The 21,719-nt window shown below is 39.0% G+C and overlaps 1 protein-coding gene and 1 long non-coding RNA gene across 3 annotated transcripts in view; one reads left to right on the top strand and one right to left on the bottom strand.

Moving 5' to 3' along the window:
• Positions 1–21,719, bottom strand: part of LOC130214446 (uncharacterized) — a 54,807-nt gene that overhangs the window by 15,051 nt on the left and 18,037 nt on the right. The window lies entirely within an intron of this gene.
• The window catches only part of adamts2a (ADAM metallopeptidase with thrombospondin type 1 motif, 2a), a 158,934-nt gene that overhangs the window by 122,263 nt on the left and 14,952 nt on the right, over positions 1–21,719 (top strand). The window contains exons 13-19 of the mRNA XM_056446154.1: positions 7,013–7,146; positions 12,711–12,834; positions 15,719–15,799; positions 16,086–16,249; positions 20,004–20,163; positions 20,661–20,793; positions 20,946–21,153. Coding sequence (XP_056302129.1) covers positions 7,013–7,146; positions 12,711–12,834; positions 15,719–15,799; positions 16,086–16,249; positions 20,004–20,163; positions 20,661–20,793; positions 20,946–21,153 — 1,004 coding nt within the window. The remainder of the gene's footprint in view (positions 1–7,012; positions 7,147–12,710; positions 12,835–15,718; positions 15,800–16,085; positions 16,250–20,003; positions 20,164–20,660; positions 20,794–20,945; positions 21,154–21,719) is intronic.

Here is a 21,719-nt window from a genome sequence, read left to right as displayed (position 1 = left end):
AAGTTTAAAATATGATATTGTAGTGGACCACCCCTTTAAATAAAATAAAATCTGGATTTTTTTTATGCATTTTGCTCTCTTTTTGAAGAAAAATGGGTTTCAAAATGGATGTTTTGAAAACGATATTGTTATCTGTCACGTTGATGAAAAGAACAGTCAACAAAAGATTACAATTGCAAGTGTAGTTTATTTGTGAAGCAATCGCATATGTGCCGGTCAAAATAAACAGAGTTCAAATGGCAATAATTGCTGCCGGAATGAGAACTAGAAAGTCTCCGTTGGATATCAAAGCACAGGAAAGTCCGACGCACAGAGCCCCTGTGAGTCCTGATGGAGACGGCGAGTAACATGAAACAACCACAACGTACTGACAATGAGCAAGGAAAATGCCACCCTAAAATAGGTGCAGTGATAGACAACAGCTGGAGCTGGCCGATAACACAGCTGAACATACTGATCATAGCACGCGACCACAACAAACTGATGCACCACAGCAAACGCACATGGAAAAACAACCCCACGTGACAACACAACATGCAATAAGTGACAACACAGAAGGTGTGCATGAACTGCAAATGTCACATTTATTGTGTTTGTGTAAACTACAAAAATTTTATATTGTGTATCGATTTTACTACAGAATTTTAAGTATATACTTAGCTATAGCTAGTAAATTTCACAATTAATTAACAAAGAAATCTCAAAATATTGAAAACTGGAAGCGAAAAGGATTCTTGAAGCAGAAAGACTTTAGTACTTTTTTTTTTACAACTTCAACCCTTTTTAAAGTGGCTTTACAGGGTTGCTAAGGGTGTTTTTACACCTGCCTTATTTAGTTCAGTTGAATCGCACTAGAGTTTGTTTTTCCTCTTGGTGTGGTTTGTTTGGGATATGCAGCAATCACACTCGGGTGCACACCAAAAGTGGACCAAAAAAGCGCTGAAGAGCATTGAAGAGGTGGTCTCGGTACGCTTTCAAACGAACCCTGGAGCGGTTTGTTTGTGGTGAGAACATGATCTGAACTAAAACAGACCCAACCCCAAAAAGTACTGTGCCTTTTTGGACTAATCCAGCTGCCGTAGTCCCATTTTATGGGGTGTAGAGAAAAAATATGTGTTGACAGCGGTTTACCAACAATTGTAAACAGAGGGAGAGAAGAAAAAACATTACCTGATGGATCGTTGGTAATATTTCCGAAGATGACCGCACTTCATTTTCGTAATATATAGTTTGTTTAAAGTGATGTATACAAACTATATAGTATACCATGACCAGGAAAACAATTAGCCAGCGCAGTCGTTTCCCATAGTAAATAGCGACATTTTGTGTCTGCTGGTTTGTTTACTTGCGGGAGTTCCATTGGCCTTTTCCCGCACGTTAAGTCTGATCAATCGAAAAACAGTTTAGGAAATACGTTAAATAACATTTGGCCAATGATTTAAGTGGATTTTGTCACATGACTGCATTTTGGTTATTTTAATCTGGTTCAGACCAAAGCAATCAGTGTGGTGTGAAAAGGACCCAGAGACGGCAGGAAAAATGCTACAATGTATCATTTATCTGATGTTCTGTTGGACATTGTAGTCGGCGGAGCCGCAGTGCTGCTCAAACGCTTTCAAGCGCGCAGACGAGGAAAGCGTGCAGGCGCGCTTGTGAAACTCAGACAGCGCGGATTTCGGACCGCGTTGTCTAGCATCCATCTGGCAAATCTCCGTTCTCTACCCAACAAAATAGACTAACTTATTCTGCTCTCTCAGACAAACAGGGATTTTCTGCATTCAGCTGCTCTGTGTTTCACGGAAACCTGGCTGAACGACACCATACTGGACAACGCACTTCACCCACTGAGCTATCAGCTGTTCAGAGCGGATCGCGATGAAGAATCAACACGGAAATTGCGCGGTGGCGGGACGTGCTTTTACATCAATGAAAGGTGGTGTACAGATGTAACAGTTTTAAAAAAGATGTGCTGTCTAGATCTCTAAGCACTGTTTATTAACTGTAAGCCTTTTTACTCCCCGCGCAAGTTCTGCTCGTTCATCCTCGTCAGTGTTTACATTCCTCCACACGCGCACGCAAGCCTGCCGATACAGAAACTAGCTGATCAGATCATGGTGATAGAGCAACAACACCCTGACTCTGTTTTAATCATTCTCGGGGATTTTAACAAAGCAAAACTGTCCCATGAACTGGCAAAATATAGACAACATGTTACATGTCCCACAAAAGACAGTAACATATTGGATCACTGCTATACCACAATAAAGGATGCATACCGCTCCGTCCAACGAGCAGCGTTGGGACACTCTGACCATTGTTTGATTCATCTCATTCCAACATACAGGCAGAAACTGAAAACAGCCAAACCTGTTTTAAGATCTGTGAAAAGATGGACTAACGAAACAGAGCGGGATCTACAAGCCTGTTTCGACCTTACTGACTGGAGTGTTTTTGAAGCTGCTGCAAACGATCTGGATGAACTCACAGAGACTGTAACATCTTATGTCAGTTTCTGTGAAGACGTGTGCATTCCTACCAGGACTCAACTCACATACAACGACAAACCATGGTTTACTGTAAAACTCAGAAAAGCGTAGACAGTAGACAGCTACGTCAGGCCAAGGAGGTTGCTTACAGGAATGGGGAGAGGGCCTTGTATAAGCAGGCCAAATACACACTGGAAAAGGAGATGAGAGTCGCAAAAAGGAACTATTCTGAGAAACTAAGGAGTCAGTTCTCTTCCAGCAACTCAGCATCCGTGTAGAAAAGTTTGAAAAATATCACAAACTACAAGACACCATCCCCCAGCACTGTAGACAATGAACGACTTGCAAACGACCTGAATGAGTTTTACTGCCGGTTTGAGAAAACCCCCCACACCCACTCTGAACTGCTCCTCACGCCACCATTAACACCCCCACGATCCCCGCCTCCCCCATACCTGCACTTCAGTTCAGTGAAGATGAGGTGCGCCAGGTCTTCTGGAAACAGAAGAGGAAAAAAGCACCAGGCCTAGATTTTATAACAACAGCCTGTTTAAAATCCTGTGCTGGCCAACTGGCCCCCATCTTCACCCTGATCTTCAACAGATCACTGGAGCTGTGTGAAGAGCCTTCCTGCCTCAAACGCTCTACCATCATCCCCATCCCAAAGAAACCCAAACTTACAGGACTAAATGACTACAGACCAGTGGCGCTAACATCTGTGGTCATGAAGTCTTTTGAAAAACTGGTGCTGGCCCACCTGAAGGACATCACTGAACCCTCACTGGACTCTCTTCAGTTTGCCTACAGAGCAAACAGGTCTGTGGATGATGCAGTAAATATGGGACTGCATTATGTTCTGCAACACATAGACAGAACAGGGACCTATGTGAGGATCTTGTTTGTTGACTTCAGCTCAGCGTTTAACACTATCATCCCAAAACTTCTCCTGCCCAAATTAACTCAGCTCTCTGTGCCCACCTCTGTCTGTCAGTGGATCAACAGCTTCCTAACAAACAGGCAGTAGCTGGTGAAGCTGGGAAAATTCTCATCTAGGTGTGTCCTCTCCCCACTGCCCTTCTTCCTGTACACGAATGACTGCACTTCAAAAGACTCCTCTGTCAAACTCTTGAAGTTTGCAGACGACACCACACGTATCGACCTCATTCAGGACGGTGATGAGTCTGCTTACATACAGGAGGTTAAGGAGTTGGCTGTCTGGTGCAGTCACAACAACCTGGAGCTCAACACGCTCAAAACAGTGGAGATGATAGTGGACTTCAGAAGAAACCCCCCTGCTCTCCCCCCACTGAGCATCATGGACAGCATTGTGGCAGCAGTAGAGTCATTCAGGTTCCTGGGCACCACCATCTCTCAGGACCTGAAGTGGGACACTCACATTGACTCCATTGTCAAAAAAGCTCAACAGAGGCTGTACTTTCTTCATCAGCTGAGGAAGTTTAACCTCCCAAAGGAGCTGCTGAAACAGTTCTACACCTCCATCATTGAATCTGCAGCTCAGATTCTGCATTTTAGTAGCTCAGCTACTAAATACGATCTCCAAAGACTATGTCGAATAGTTCGGACTGCTGAGCGAATCACTGGTACAACCCTTCCTACTCCCCAAGAACTGTACTTATCCAGAGCGAGCAAAAGGGCTGCCAAAATCACACTGGACCCTTCACACCCAGCACACTGCCTCTTTGAACTTTTACCTTCTGGTCGACGCTACAGAGCACTGCGCACCAGAACAGCCCGACACAGAAACAGTTTCTTCCCTCAGGCAATCCATCTCATGAACACTTGATAATAATTGTGGAAACAACATCACTACTTGCTATACACTTTTATACACAAATACACTTATTTAACAACGCACTTTACATGCCAATTTGCACATAACAGCTTCTCATATAACATTGTATATAGTAATATAGCTGTACATACACTTGTCAATTTGTATATTTGCATTCACTACTTACTTGTATTTTTTTTATTTATTTTTTATTTATTATCTGTTTTTTGTCCTGTCTCTGTAATGCTGTTGCACTGTAGAAGCTCTGTCACAAAAACAAATTCCTCATATGTGTGAAGCTCTTTCTAATTTTGATTCTGATTGTTGTCCTTTGTCCTGACCAAATTAACTGAACCACAGATGTAAAAGCACCCTAAAAGACTATTTTTGTGACTTGATTATTTTTATAGTTTTTTTTAATTATTGTATTCCTCTTACACTTCATGCATACATTATCAGTTTTAATGTCTTTATTTGCTAACTTTAAAAGTAGGAATTCATAAATAGTAATAGGCTTGTTAACTGAAGAGCTGCTCTTAGCTGCTTGGAAATATTCACTAAAGCTTTGGCTCAGTCATGGAGAAGAGCTTCAGCCAAGCATTAGATGGCAGCGGTTGGAAGAAAGGCACATGAAAATGTAATTAAGCCACAATGGCATCTCCTGTTGTCCACTGAGTCTGAATTACTGCAACAGTAGAGAGAACGCAGGTAGATGGATAATCACCACTCCTGTCTCCATCTTTCCTGCTGAGACATCTAAAACAGTGTTGTTTTCCTCACACACTGCAAATAATGTTGCAATGTATGTAATGTATGTAATAGGCATTTTAAAGAAGACCTATTATGCAAGAAACAATTTTATAAAGGGTTTAAACACAGCTGGTGTTTGAATATGGTGGTAAAATTTATAATCACACTTTATTAAAACAGTGTCTGCAGAAACACTGTGATTTACATTCTCCATTTGTGCATGTTTGGAGGAGAAAACCTCACCCACTATTGATGATCTGTCCCTCATTAGCATAAAAAGCCCTGAGTGAGAAGCACCTGTCCGCTTCTTTTGAATTTTGAGTTTTGAGTCTTCCACTATGCTGGTACACAGGTGTTTGTAGCTCTGCCCCCTTTTGAAAGGAGCACAATCTCATTTGAATTTAAAGCGACAGTCACAAAAAATGGCACAATTTGGATCAAAGCCTAAAAGGGGCAGTTTCAAAGAGATATAAAAAAATGATTTGTGTAGTATTTTGAGCTGAAACTTCACATACATACTCTAGGGACATACGCGACTTTTTTACATATTGAAAAAGGAGCATAATAGACCCCCTTTAAGGTGGCTCTAAAATTAATATCATTTTAACAATAATTTTTGTTGTTACTATCCTTAATCAAAATTCTAAATTCGTCACATCTTGGGTCTGCTGAGAGGTTTAGATATTGCGATATATTCTGTTATACTTGGACCTTTTGGTCACACTTTCTTTTAAGGTTCAGTTCAGTTCTCGCTCTTAGCAAACCATTTGAACTTTTTGCTTCAAGAACTCCTAATTTAAATCTATCTATCTATCTGTCTATCTATTTGTCCGTCCGTCCGTCCATCCATCCATCCATCCATCCATCCATCCATCTATCCATCAATTTATCTGTCTTGTCTGTCCATCCATCCATCCATCCATCCATCCATCCATCCATCCATCCATCCATCCATCCATCCATCTATCTATCTATCTATCTATCTATCTATCTATCTATCTATCTATCTATCTATCTATCTATCTATCCGTATGTCCGTCTGTCTATCTATCCATCCATTGATGTTAAGTGAAATTAGTGGCTTTCCCATTTATGGGTTGCAGCTGGAAGGGCATCTGCTGCATAAAACATGTGGTGGATAAGTTGGCAGTTCATTCTGCTGTGGTGACCCCAGATTAATAAAGGGACTAAGCGGAAAAGAAAATGAATGAATGAATGAATGAATGAAATGAGTGGCATTAAACCTATTTAATCATTCTCGTGAATTCACAGTAAAACTTAAAAAGTTCTTTACTCATTTTGTGCATTTATAAAATTGCTCCTACTTAATGGCAGACTCTGTCATCATTTTCTCCCCCTACAATTGTTCCAATACATTCTGTTTGAGTATGAATTTTGAGGGTTTTAGTTTTCTTCTCCTGAACACAAAATGATTAATTCTGAAAAATGTTGGAAAATAGTAACCAAATGCAACCCAACACCCTAGTATGGATGTTAATATCTACCATTTCCAATATTCTTTCTAAATAACATCTCTTGTGACCAACAGAAAAAAAATGGTTTTGAACCACTTGAGGGTAACACAAATGGCAATTTTTTATCTTTTGGTGAAAAATGTATTTTAAAAAGTAAATAAAAATCATTGGGTGGCACAGTGGTTAGCACTGTCACCTCACAGTAAGAAGGTCGCTGGTTCAAGTGCCGGCTGGGCCAGTTGGCATTTCTTTGTGGAGTTTGCATGTTCTCTCCATGTTTGCGAGGTGTTTCCCACTACAGGGTTACAGCTGGAAGGGCATCCACTGCGTAAAGCATATGCCGGAATAGTTGGTGGTTGATTCCGCTGTGGTGATCCCTGAAAAAATAAGGGACTAAGCTGAAGTAAATTGAATGAATGAATAAAAAACAGCCATTGCAGTGAATGTTTTTGTACATCTAATGAGCAAACAGTTACCTTTATGAATTTGTCTGTTTATTTTTTGTCCAGCTGATGAAAGATGTCAACTGTACTGCCAGTCGAAAGAGACCGGAGACGTGGTTTCCATGAAGAGAATGGTGCATGACGGCACTCGCTGTTCCTACAAAGACCCTTACAGCGTGTGTGTGCGTGGAGAGTGTGAGGTAAAGGTTATTCAAACACACCCATCCCTCCAGTTCATCCTCCAAAATGCCATAGAATGAATAATATCAGGCCTAATCAGACTTCTTTCCACTTCTCACTGCCAGGTACGGTGTTGATTTGCTCAAATCGAAAGGCCTGTGTTTTGATTTGTTTTGTTATGGCTGGAAAACTTGACTGAAAAACTTGATTGACGAACTACATGCCGTGTTTTGCTACTGGAATTAAAAGATAAACCGCATTCCACGATGTATTGCTTTGTAATCTGAGAGGGATATTAAGGTCTGGAAAACCATGGGTCTGAATGTGAATTGGCTCTCAGTGAGGAAAAGATTGTTTCCATGCAGTTGTGTGCGTAAGAGTGTTTCCTATGTGAACGTCTTACATTTATATTGATGTTTATTGTTTTGAATGCCAAATAGAGATACTGGTAGGAATTTGGATTGAGAAATGTTATATTAAAGGTGCTGTATGTAAGTTTTTTGACTCTTCTAAATCATAAAAATACCATGTTTGCTGATATTTAAGAAACATGTTAAGTAAACATAGTTGTTTATATGAAAAACAATGCTAAAGTGAGTTATTCTCACTTGAAAATGTGTGTTCCATGTCGGAATATCCATCTTTGTAACTCCGACCACTGCCAGTTTACCCAATCTTGAAGTCAGCTGAAGTCAATCTTGAAGACAGCCGAAAAATGCAAACTCCGAAAAAAAATATGCAGAGTTATAAAAATCCACATGACGATAATCAAATATAAATATTACAAATATAACGTATTTGATGTGTATATACAGTTGAAGTCAGATTTAATAGCCCCCTTGTTTTTTTCCTCAAATTCCTGTTTAATGGAGATTTTTTTCAACACATTTCTAAACATACTAGTTTTAATAACTCATTTCTATTAACTGATTTATTAACTGATTTATTTTATCTTTGCCATGATGACAGTAAATAATATTTTAATAGATGATTTTCAAGAAACTTCTATATAGCTTAAAGTGACATTTAAAGGCTTAACTAGGTTAATTAAGTTAAGGCAGGTTAGGGTAATTAGGCAAGTTATTGTATAATGATGGCTTGTTCTGTAGACTATCGAAAAAATATACAGCTTAAAGAGGCTAATGATTTTGACCTTAAACTGGCTTTTAAAAAATTAAAAACTGCTTTTCTAGTCGAAATAAAACAAATAAGACTTTCTCCAGAAGAAAAAATATTATAGTAAATACTGTGAAAAATTCCTTGCTCTGTTTAACATTATTTGCGAAATAAAAGAGAAAATGAATTAAAAGGGGTGCTAATAATTTTTACTTCAACTGAATATGCTGAGCAATGTGTAAGGCTTTATCATCAGGCATGCTTACTCCTGTTGGTGTCGTCAATCTGGCAACCTACATCATTAGAGGAGGGGCTGGATGAAAAAAAAACCCTCTCCAATGTTTAGAATTTAGACTGCAATTAAGGATGCTCAAAATAACCGATTAACCGTTAACAAAAAGGATGCGCTTGTAACCGATTAATGGTATCAGTTAAACGATTAAAAAATTATATAACATATTTTTGGAGGGGTGCATCTTTTGAATGGTTTACTACTGGCCGCAAGAGTTCTACGCACTGCTTATGCGCCCTGCGCACCTCACGTTTTGCTGTTGCGCACTGTGTGCTTGCAGTTGAAATAAAAGTCAACCCTGAGTAGAAAAAACGCATTACGTCAGTCGTGTCTTTTTCATCCTTCAATCAAATGAAAGCAGAAATGGGGTTTCTGTTGAGGTGCCTGGAGTGTTTGTGTTATCAAAAAGACTACAGAGAACTTTTAATGATGGAGGAGAGACTAGTGGTCGCTGTTTCAAGTTATCCAGAGCTGTATGACTTTACAAATCTTAAAAATCACAATGTTATAAAATATTACAATTATGACAACATCGACAGCAACACTTGCGCACAATACAGGTCAGCTGATTCAGGGGCCGATCACACCTAATGCACTTTTTGCATTAAGAGGCACCTTTTTTGAATGATTTACTAACAGCCGTGAGTGTTTTGCGCGCTGCTTATGCACCCTGCGCGCCTCACGTTTTTGCCCTTGCGTGCCATGCGCTCGAAGTCAACTCTGAGCGAAATGAAATCAAATGAAAGCAGAGGCTGGGTTTCCATTGAGGTGCCTGCAGTGTTTGTGTTGTCAAAACAATAACGGAGACTTTTTGAAGATGGAGGAGAGACTTGTGGTTGCTGTTTTCCCTACTAAAAAAAACAGCTTAAACCAGCCTACGCTGGGTTTTGGCCATTCCCAGGCTGGTTTCCAGCCATTTCCAGCCTGGTCTTAGCTGGTCAGGCTGGAAAATGACCAGCTAAAACCCGCTTGACCAGCCTAGCCAGGCTGGGAGCCCAGCCAAAACCAACTATGTCCAGTTTAAACCAAGCTGGTCAAGCTGGCTTTAGCTGGATTTTGCTGGTCATTTTTCAGCTTGACCAGCTAAGACCAGCCTGAAAATGGCTGGAAACCAGCCTGGAAATGGCCAAAACCCCTCTAAAACCAGGCTGGTCAACCAGTAAAACCAGCCAACCAGCCTAGGCTGGTTTAAGCTGGATTTTTCAGCAGGGTTGAGTTACCTGGAGCTGTGTAACTTCACAAATCTTAAATATCACAATATAATTACATTTTAAAATTATATTAACATCAACAGCAACACTCTCGCACAATACCCAGCTGATTCAGTTGTTGTCTAGCGACATAAAAACACACCGTGCTTCTTTTTTTCTTGTTCGATGCACTATATAAAGTACGTTCGCTGTGATCGGCCCTTAAATGTGTAACTGCAACACATATTTGTTAACTCGCAGGATGGTAACAAGTGTAACCACACGTGCCTACAGACATATTTTGCCAAAAAAGCAAAATTAAAGGAGGATATTTCTGGTCACAGTTTGACAGAGGATTTGACACAAACCAGCACTGATGCTGATCGCTTCTGTGCTGCCTGGAGCCGTGTCATTAACGTCTTATATAATATCAATAGGCGACGCAGTGGCGCAGTAGGTAGTGCTGTCGCCTCACAGCAAGAAGGTCGCTGGTTCGAGCCTCGGCTGGTTCAGTTGGCGTTTCTGTGTGGAGTTTGCATGTTCTCCTTGTGTTCGCGTGGGTTTCCTCCGGGTGCTCCGGTTTCCCCCACAGTCCAACAACATGTGGTACAGGTGAATTGGGTTGGCAAAATTGTCCATAGAGTATGTGTGGGAAGGGCATCCGCTGCGTAAAACGTGCTGGATAAGTTGGCAGTTTATTCCGCTGTGGCGACCCCGGATTAATAAAGGGACTAAGCCGAAAAGAAAATGAATGAATGAATAATATCAATTTTTAAAATAGGCTACAAAGCCTAATCTACGAATCAAACAAATACAAATATTTTCTTGATTTTTGCAAAATGAATAACTCTACACCAAACTGAGACTTTAATTTTATAGCTTATAAAAATGTATGCAAATTAACGCAATATCATTTGTGAACAACAAAATTGTTATATGCTATAGTAGCCTATACTTTACTAAAAGTCAACATATGAGCCTTAAGGTTCATTGTCATTGTCTTTCATCACATACATGAACCGCAAGTGAGCTGAAGGAAATAAGTCATAATCATAAGGCGTAATATTTAGGCTAATGACTTCTTTAAAGATTTTTTTGGCCTTTATCAGATAGGACAGTATTGAGACAGGAAGCAAAGCTGGGGAGAGAGAGAGGGGGGTAGGGTAGGGAAACGTCCTCGAGCTGGGACCCTGATGTGCTACTGCATCATATGTCGGCTAACCACTAGGCTATTGTGCCAACGGGCTAATGACTTCTATTATAAAATGTTGTCAGAGGTTTTGTGATATGATAATGATAACAGTGGAGCATTAAATAAATGCATATTTTCCGATTTGAGGTAGCCTGATATTTTTATTTGACGGAAGAAAAAAGCATGATTGGAACAAACAGCCTTAAAAAGCATTCAGTCAGTGTTTTCGTTTTGTAATCTAAATTTGTAATTTCAGTGAAAAATGTCTAGAGCAAGACTTTTTATTTTATTCTTTTTATTTAGTTTATTCTTTATTCCTGTGCTGTTGGAAACACTGCATGTGCAGTTCTGTTGTTGTTCTGTATGCTGCTGTTCACATGTTAAAATAAATCAGTATTTTAAAATGCAATATTTGATGTGTCACATAAAATGGACACATCAATTTTTTTTTTATTAAATAATATTTTTATATTAATCTGACCAGTTAATGTTTAATATTTGGTTAACAAGTGGCGGGTTGCCGGTTGGCAAAATTAACCAAAATGAGCATTCCTAACTGCACTGCCTTGTGTCAATCTTACATACTGCACATTTAAAGGATGCTTCGTGGAAAACTACTAATATGTGAAAAACCAGCCTCATCTCATGAGGAAACATAACTATTTTATATTTTGTCAGTTTAGTGGCTAATTTGTACGAGTTCAGTCATACAAAAATGTACGTACTAAGCAAATTGTTGTAAATTGTACGAATGAAATCATACAAATTCATACGAATTAGTCCCTAAATCAAAAAGTTATGAATTGCCATGAGATCGTGTTGGAAAAACATATTAATGATATGTAATATTTTATTGATAGAACTGTAATTTTATGGATATTTTACAAAAAAAATGTGTGTGAAAATTTTAAATGTTCTGCAGTTTAGCATTGAGAGAATTGTTATTTTGAGCTTGTTTTACTGGGAAAATAATAATATGTGAGTAAAAAATCTAATCGCTATTAGAAATGTTTTGTAAGGTGGCACGGTGGCTCAGTGGTTAGCACTGTCACGTCACAACAATAAGGTTGCTGGTTCGAGTCCCAGCTAGGCCAGTTGGCATTTCTTTGTGGAGTTTGCATGTTCTCCCTGTGTTCATGTGAGTTTCCTCTGGGTGCTCCGGTTTCCCCCACAGTCCAAAGACATGCGGTATAGGTGAATGTGATGAACTAAATTGGCCATAGTGCATGTGTGTGCATGAGTAGTGTTCCCCAGTAATGGGTTGCGGCTGGAAGGGCATCCGCTGTGTGAAACATATTCCTGAATAGTTGGTGGTTCATTGCGCTGTAGCGACCCCTGATAAATAAGGGACTAAGCCAAAATAAATGAATACATTTTGTAATCATTATATTTATTCAATTGTTAAGACCCCAGTACTATTTGTAGACCCTTATCATAACCCATGAACGCAGAAGTCACATGTGGTCTAAGAGAGCAATTTCTCTCCACTTCTGTTAATTTATTTGAAAGTCAGGAAGATGTGCTCCTAAAACATCAATTATCAAGCCACAGCATTTTTAATTTGTTCTGCTCTTGGTAGAATTGCACAACTTTGCACTCCCATCTGCACTTTTATGAGATTCTCAATGTCATGCTCATTTGACCTGTTTAGTAAATCTGTCTGTAAGTTCCAGCAATGAAGGTTGTATAAAGCAACATTTCTGTGAATCTGCTCAGCTTATCTAAGGTCAGCCCTTTGGCTAGATCTATGTCTCTATATATTCTTGGTTCTCTTAAATCCTGCTCTCTGTACAGAAAGTGGGCTGTGACAACGTTATTGCCTCGGAGCTGGAGGATGATAAGTGTGGTGTGTGTGGAGGAGACAACTCCACCTGCAAGATTGTCAAAGGAAACTTCACCCGCAGCACAAGGAAACCAGGTGAGATTTTGCCCACTTTGCTACCTCAATGAGCAAGTCTGGATACATGATCTGTGCAGTTTACTCACAAACAGGACCATCACTTAAGGGCAGAAAGAGGTGATGATTCTAAGGCCCCTGGCAATTTCAATTGAGTTGGAACCTCAGTCAACCAGGACCTGTACCGTGGGCCTGAATACCCTAGCTACCTCCTGCTTACAAATTTCTAAAAATTCTGAAATCAAGAAGTATTTTCTAGACAACTAAAAAAATACATTGACCAAAAAATGCCAAAATTCAATTATACACTCACCAGCCACTTTATTAGGTACACCTGTCCAACTGCATGTTAACGCACATTTCTAATCAGCCAATCAAATGGCTGCAACTCAATACATTCAGCGATGTAGACATGGTCAAGATGATCTGCTGCAGTTCAAACTGAGCATCAGAATGGGGAAGAAAGGTGATTTAAGTAACTTTGAACGTGGAATGGTTGTCGGTGCCAGATTTGCTGGTCTGAGTATTTCAGAAATTGCTAACATATTGGGATTTTCATGCACAACCATCTTTAGGGTTTACAGAGAATGGTCCGAAAAAAAGAGAAGATATCCAGTGAGTGGCAGTTCTGTAGGTGCAAATGCCTTGTTGATAACAGAGGTTAGAGGAGAATGGCCAGACTGGTTCCATCTGATAGAAAGGCAACAGCAACTCAAATAACCACTTGTTAGCAACTGGCATTATTTGTTAATACAACTTTTAAAGGGATAGTTCACCCAAAACTAAAAATTCTGTCAATTTTGACCTTTCTTCTGTTGAACACAAAATAAGATATTTTGAAGAATGCAGAAAAACTGTAACCCCTGACTTATAGTAATCAAAGTCAATGGTTAGAGGTTTTCAGCATTCTTCAAAACATATTCTTAAGTGTTCAACAGAATAAAGAAGTTTATGAAGGTTAGGATTGGGGTGAGTAAATAAAATTATTTGGTTGAACCATTCCCTCTTTCTAGCTGGGCTCAATTACAGTCATCCTCTCAATCCAATACGGGTCACGGCACCAACGAAAGTTTCTACTTGCAGTTACATTTACATGCACCTTAATAATGTGACTATAAGCGGATTTTGGCTGGAAGTTTCCATTGCGTAAAAAATGTGCTGGATAAGTTGGTGGTTCATTCTGCTGTGGCGACCCCTGATTAATAAAGGGAGTAAGCCGAAACGAAATGATGAATAAAAAATATATAGTTACAGTTTAAGTTTAAAGTTAAAGAAAAATATATAAATAAAACTGTCACATGTGTTCATATGGACTTTTTAGATACTAATTCAGCTTTAGTGCAATTTGTGTATGATAATAGACATGCCCAATATTCGACTGTTTTTATTTTTTTTAAAGGAATAATGATGTATACAGTCATGCACGTCTTTTGACGGCTAATATAATGGTGATAAGATGTTTTGCAAAAGTTGCAGTCACCATTACCGATATCAAAATGCTTTTGTGATGCAAAATTAATTTAAACAACCAGTTATTCCTTACACAAATTAGGACTCAGCTTACGACTTGAAGAAACTTGAATAGGCTTAGGCTACTATAATAAAGAAAATCAGCTCTAACTATAAAACTAAATAAATGGCTAAATACTCTTGAAACATGAAAGTGTAAAGCATGCAGCCCACAACAAATGTGGAAAGTTAATGTGTATCTTATTGTACAAACCGTTTACTACGCTTTACTATATTTTTTGTCATTTTGCTCACATGGATAACTGAATATTAATCAGATTATGTCATTACACTTCTGTGCCATCAGCCAATTGTTGCATTGCTGATCATGATCAACACATGCAGCGATCTCAGATCTGTTCATCCAGACATTTTAATCTGATTCTCGAACTTGTTTAAAGAACCAAATTAGCCACAGATCAGTTATCACGATTAAAACATCCAGGATCTGCCAAATCATCTTAGATCGTATAAGCGAGGTACAAAAAACGGAACCCTGGTGTTTTATTTCAATGTAGAAATTTTTTTCACAATCACTAGATTGGTATTCTGGAATATTACGTATTGTTCCCTGATTCGTCAACCTCCTATCATATGACCATTAGTAACAGTAGACTCCAAATACAGATGCCGGCAAAATATGCTCATGTCCAGTGAGTATGAATGGTCATGTATTCTCGTTTTAGGCTGTATAGTGTGAAAAGAGTACATTTTTATAACTACAGTAAAAATGGCAGTCTGGATGAGGATCATCTGCATTCTAAAATGCTGATAAAAAAAGAAAACACACTGGTGTAAATGCAGCCTCAGTCCTATTTGAATCTCAGCACCAACACATTCAGATCTAATAAAACATTATTGGTATCACTTTATTTGCATGGTCTTTTTAACGCATTTTGTTAAATTTAAGTTTCATTGTATCTACATGCCAACTTATTCTCATTAGATTATAAGTAGACTGTTAGGTTGGGGTTAGTGTAAGTTGAGATGTACTTGCAAAGTTCCTTATAGACAGTCAGATGTCTGTTGAAGGAGCAGTATCAGCAGATATTAAGCAGACATTCTACTAATACTCAAATGAGAAGTAATTGGCATGTAGTTGCAATGCAAATTTGAGTCAAAACATAGGGGACCATTAGGGACCATCAAAATAAAGTCTTACCACATTATTCAGACTGCTATTTCCAGTATTACAGCCTGGCGCACTAACAATATGGGAAAGACTGCAGTTTCTCCCATCAGTCACTAGTGCACCTCCTCTCCTAAGGTCAGGAAAGTGAGATTTACCTGCACTTCGTTTGATATATTGCCTCTGTTACATAAATATAGTCAATGTCTTTATACCAGATTTATTCAAACATTCATTCATTTTTATTGTTGTGAATTTCATTTCTAGGTTTCCTGAAGATCTTGGAGATCCCCAGAGGAGCGCGCCACATACAGATCCATGAATTCAAAGGAACGCCACATATTTTAGGTAGAGCGCAAACGCCTGTGTGATTAATTACTCTGACAGTGACCCTCATGATTCATACATCTGGCCGCCCACTGTTTGCTATTGATGGAGAGGTTTAGATTCTTTCTGGCACTGAGAACATTAGGAGTTCCAGCTTAGTGACCGTGAAGCACCTTAGAAGTAATGCCTTCCAATAGTATGATTTACAGGCACATGAAATGCATATAAAATGAGGTTGATGAAGATTGATTCTTGTGTGATTAGGACTGCATGGAGAGTGTCTTACTGTTTAATTGTTTTTTGCTAGCGGTGAAGAACCAGGCCACAGACCATCTCTTCCTAAACGACGAGGGTGATTTTCCTGAGTCACGTACAGTAATTGAGAAAGGTGTGGCATGGGAGTACACAAACAATGATGACATGGAGATGGTCCAGACCACCGGACCACTCAGATATGGAGTTCTCATCATGGTAAGCACATTTCAGCTACAATTTAATAATATTTCCTTATATTTATATAGTGCTTTCTGGACACTCGATGCGCTTTACACACATTTTTGGGGGGAATCTCCTCACTCACTACCAGTAAATCTAAATCCAAAACTAAATCTGACAACTTTAAACCCAAAACTAACCACCTGAGGCTAAAAAAAGAAATGCACTACAACTAGAAATGCATTTCTAAATACCATTAATTAAGAGTTGAGCAGGGAATACACAACATGATAGACCTCTCACAGTTATCGATTTGTCAGCTTATCGTGCAATACATAGCCTTAATAATTCTTGGTGATGCAATAAAAACTCACCGGCTACTTTATTAGGTACACTTGTCCAATGGCTCTTTAACACAAATTTCTGATCAGCCGATCACATGGCAGCAACTCAGTGCATTTAGGCATGTAGACATGGTCAAGACAATCTGCTGCAGTTCTAACAGCCTCAGATTGGGGAACAAAGGTGATTTAAGTGAATTTGGTTGTTGGTGCCTGAGTATTTCAGAAACTACTGATCTACTGGGATTTTTACTCACAACCATCTCTAGGGTTTACAAATAATGGTTCGGAAAAAAGAAAATATCCAGTGAGCAGCAGCTCTGTGGGCACAAATGCCTTGTTGATGCCAGTGATGTTGAGGTCAGAGGCGAATGGCCAGACTGATTCAAGCTGATAGACTGGCAACAGTAACTCAAATGACCAGTCGTTACAACCGACGTATGCAGAAGAGTATCTCTGAACACACAACACGTCAAATCTTGTGGCGGACGGGCTACAACAGCAGAAGACAACACAGGATGCCACTCCTGTCAGCTAAGAGCAGGAAACTGAGGCTACAATTCGCACAGAAATTAAGATACAAATTATACACAAAACTGCACAATAGAAGATAGCAAAAATGTTGCCTGGTCTGACGAGTCTCAATTTCTGCTAGGACATTCGGATGGTAGGGTCACAATTTGGCATCTACAACGTGCAGGGATCCATCCTGCCTTGTATCAATGGTTCAGGCTGGTGGTGAAATAGTGTGGGGGATATTTTCTTGGCACACTTTGGCCCATTTGTACCAATTGAGCATCATGTCAATGCCACAGCCTACCTGAGTATTGTTGCTGACCATGTCCATCCCTTTATGACCACAGTGAACCCATCTTCTGATGGCTACTTCCAGCAGGATAACGCACCATGTTATAAAGAGTGAATCATCTCGGACTGGTTTCCTGAACATGACAATGAGTTCACTGTACTGAAATGGCCTCCACAGTCACCAGAGCTCAATCCAATAGAGCACCTTTGGCATGTGGTGGGACTTGAGATTTGTATCATGGATGTGCAGCTGACAAATCTGCAGCAACTGCGTGATGCTATTATGTCAAAATGGACCAAAATATTTCCAGTACCTTGTTGAATCTATGCCACGAAGGATTAAGGCAGTTCTAAAGGCAAAAGGGGGTCCAACCCGGTACCTAGTCATACCTACAGTAATAAAGTGGCCGGTTAGTGTATACACCCATCATATTTTCATAATTCAGCAAGCTCAGGTCACACCTTTAGAAACAATGCTTACTGAAAGGTGATGAAAATGTGAGTTTTCACATTTTCCTGGTGGTTTGGTAGCCCAATTGAGCTCAGTTCCCATAAAACACTTGCAAATAAAGCATTATTTCCATCCAATGAGTCAAAGGGAACAAAACCATCAATTGCCGATAAACTGGCGCCAAATATAAAAAAGAAAATTGGAATTTGCTGTGGTCGGAGAAGCCACTGTGGGTCTTTTTGTTCTTATATAATAAATTACTCGCCTCAGAAGATGGTAAACGAAATACAATAAATGTGCAGTGGACCAAAACATCATTACAGATGTTTTACAATGTGGTTGGGGTCTGCTGGTTTGTCCGTTAGTGCTGTCCTATCGCACCAATTTTTTTTTTTATCACATGATCTATTAAATCACATGAATTTTTGATGTGTACATTGGAACTTCGGTAAATGTGTTTCCATCATAGTTTATGCATATTTTTTCTCATCAGATAAAAGGTTTATGCTACTCAGCTGTTTAGGTTTGCAAATCCTACCTTTAACTTTTCTTTGTGCATTTTTAAAATGTGCGTGCTTCTATTAAGTGTTGTTGTTTGCAATATTCCAAAGATTGCATAAACATATCTTTTGAATAAGCATAATAGGCATAAAAATATGTTCTTTCACAACACAACTATTTGGGGTATCCTGAAGTCACTGGATTTTACACATTGGTCACAACAGATTGGTCACTAGTGGTCAGACTTTATGCAATATTTCACTTGGAAGAATGAAATAACTTGAAATAACTCTTGCCCTGTAAATTGCTCTCTCAATGGTTGTAGGTTGTTGCCTATCATGTTTCTAGTCGAAACCAATTTCAGACTGTTATTTGCCAGCTAAATTATAACCAGAAATGTATTGGCACTTCTTTCAGATTTGTCTTTGATAATTTAAAATATGCAGTCATGACTAACATGAACAAGCAACAAAATGCCCCTATTTTGGGACCTTTGTTTGCTATGTCTGGAAAAATGTTGAAGGGTGAAAATCAGGCATTAAATCATGTACACTACCTGACAAAAAGTATTGTCGCCTATCCAAGTTTTAGGAACAACAAATAATAACTTTATTTCTAGTTGATCATTTGGTGGCTTATAAGAAATGCAAATGCCTCTAGATTACACTTATTTTACCAAAATAATATATGATCATGTCTTGATTTTTAATTGTTTAATTAGAACAGTAAGGTCTGACTTTGCTTTAAGTCTTGTCACCTAACATAAATGATGTACAGTATAGAATATAAAGGCATGGTGTAGTGTAAAAAGAATTAATATTGTGTATGACTCCCATGAGCTTGGAGGATTGCATCCATACATCCCTGCAATGACTCAGATAACTTATTAATAAAGTCATCTGGAATGCCAAAGACAGCATTCTTGCAGGACTCCCAGAGTTCATCAAGATTCTTTGAAGCACTTTAGCATCGAGATTCTTTGGATTCATCTTCAATGCCTCCTCCTTCATCTTACCACAGACATGCTCAATAATGTTCATGTCTGGTGACTGGGCTGGCAAAACATCGAGCACCTTGACCTTCGTTGCTTTTTAGGAACTTTGATGTGGCTGAAGTATGAGAAGAAGCGCTATCCTGTAGCCATCCACTCTGCAAATTTCTCATATGCACTCATATTGAATGTAACCCCAAACCATCCACTACTTACTTGTATTCACTACTTCACTACTTGTATTTTTTTTAAAATATATTTATTATCTGTTTTTTGTCCTGTCTCTGTTATCCTGTTGCACTGTAGAAGCTCTGTCACGAAAACAAATTCCTCGTATGTGTGAACATACCTGGCAATAAAGCTCTTTCTGATTCTGATTCTTAAACCATGATTTTTCTTTCACCAAACATGACTGATTTCTATGAGAATCTTGGGTGCATGCAGGTTCCAATAGGTTTTCTGCAGTATTTGGGATGCAGTTCAACAGAAGATTTCCTCTGCCACTTTTCCATATGATCAACTAAAAAATCAAGTTATTATTTGTTGCTTTTACAACTGGGATTGACGGCAACACTTTTGTCAGGGAGTGTAATGCATACCGGATATTAGTAAGATAAGATCACACATTTTTGGTTACCAATTAGGCTAGTAAAATGTGTCTTTAAAAAGTTATTAAACATGATTAAACATCTTCTTTAGGTTCAGTCTCACAGCATTTCCAAAGTCACGATCTCATACAAATACATCCTGCCAGAAGACCCGCTCTCATCAATGGAGAACACCCTTCCTCAGGACGACACAATTTACTTCGAGTGGGCTTTGAGGAAGTGGTCGCACTGTTCCAAGCCATGTGGCGGAGGTACATGAAAATATATATAAACTGTATCCCTCTTCATTTTTTTTAATTTTATCTAAATTTGTTGAATTGATCAAGTCCAACAATTTATTGTGAATTAAAATTTTGCTTAAAATGAGCATTCGATACTTAAGGTGTCATTTAAAACATTGATTTAAACCATTTTTCACAATTGTCATATGTAATGTAGAAAATGGTTTTATAGTTTGTGGTTGTTCGAAGTGAATTTAATTTTTTTTTTTTACAAATTATATAAAACCATCTATTAAAACAAAGTGAAAACCTTTACTAAAAGAATTGTTTCTGTTTTATTATTTGCATTCTGTATTCTGTTTGGTACGTCAATTCAAACTGAGGAACAAATAATCAATAGTTTAATTCCGAATTCAACTCAGTATGGTGCACAACTCTGACAGACATGAGATTTCAGTGAAACTTGGACGAACTGTAGAAGACAACAGCTTGTATCATGGTGTTTTGTCTGTTTGTCTGGCTTGTAGGGAAACAGTACACACGTTTTGGATGCCGAAGGAAGTCGGATGGCAAAATGGTACACCGCACTCTCTGTGCCAACATACCCAAACCTCGTGCCATCAGCCGAGCCTGCAACCAGAAGGAGTGCTCAGAACCAATGTAAGCAAATGAGGTTCACCATGTGCTAGTTTTCAAACCAATCTCACACAGTTGTGCTTAAACACACCTTTGTCTAAATGAGTGATGGATGCTGGTTTAAGGGTATGACTGGTTCAGTGGATAATGTTTTTTTTAATGTGTGTTGTGTGTAGCTGGGTGACAGGAGAATGGGAGGAGTGCAGTAAATCTTGTGGTAAGACAGGTTCACAGACTCGACCTGTGCGCTGTGTGAGACCTGAACTGGATGGTTCATACAAAGCCATCAATGCCAAATATTGCAATGATGACCGGCCTGAAGGGCGAAGGCCTTGCAATCGTCACCTATGCCCTGCACACTGGAGAACAGGACCTTGGTCTCAGGTATGACAGAGATTGAGAGTGAAAAAAACGCAGTATCAAATATCTTATTGTTGATTCTGTATATCTTTTATTTTAAGTTACCTTTTCTGTCTGACACTTGCTCAACATTTTTACACAAATGAAGTCCGATCACATGTGTCACGACACAAGATTCAATCATTTCGTTTTGTGTAATGTGGGATAGTTCACGACAACCAATACCATGTCTGCGACGCTTCACAACATCCACAGCAGAAATTCTAGCATGTTTAATTTTCTTTTTCATTGTTCACGACATGTTCCATCACGTAGGTGACACTGGGCAATAGGAGTGCATAATTTCTCAGTTATAGTTGCGGTGATGCCGTTAATCCGCAGGTCAGGTAATAAAAAATAGGCTGCATATTTAGCCTACTTATGGGTGGGTCTCCAGTGGATAAGATTAATCATTGGTGCAAGCTTTACCTACTTACACTAAAATAATAAAGTGTTTTAAGCAATTTTATCTGACAGACTGGCACAAATATGCAGACACACAGAGTTATCTCATCCTTCCAACAGATTTTCTTTTTTCGAGGTTATTTGGA

This window comes from Danio aesculapii, chromosome 21 (genome assembly GCF_903798145.1).
Source record: "Danio aesculapii chromosome 21, fDanAes4.1, whole genome shotgun sequence".
NCBI lineage: Eukaryota > Metazoa > Chordata > Actinopteri > Cypriniformes > Danionidae > Danio > Danio aesculapii.
This window is presented reverse-complemented; position numbering and strand designations above follow the sequence as displayed.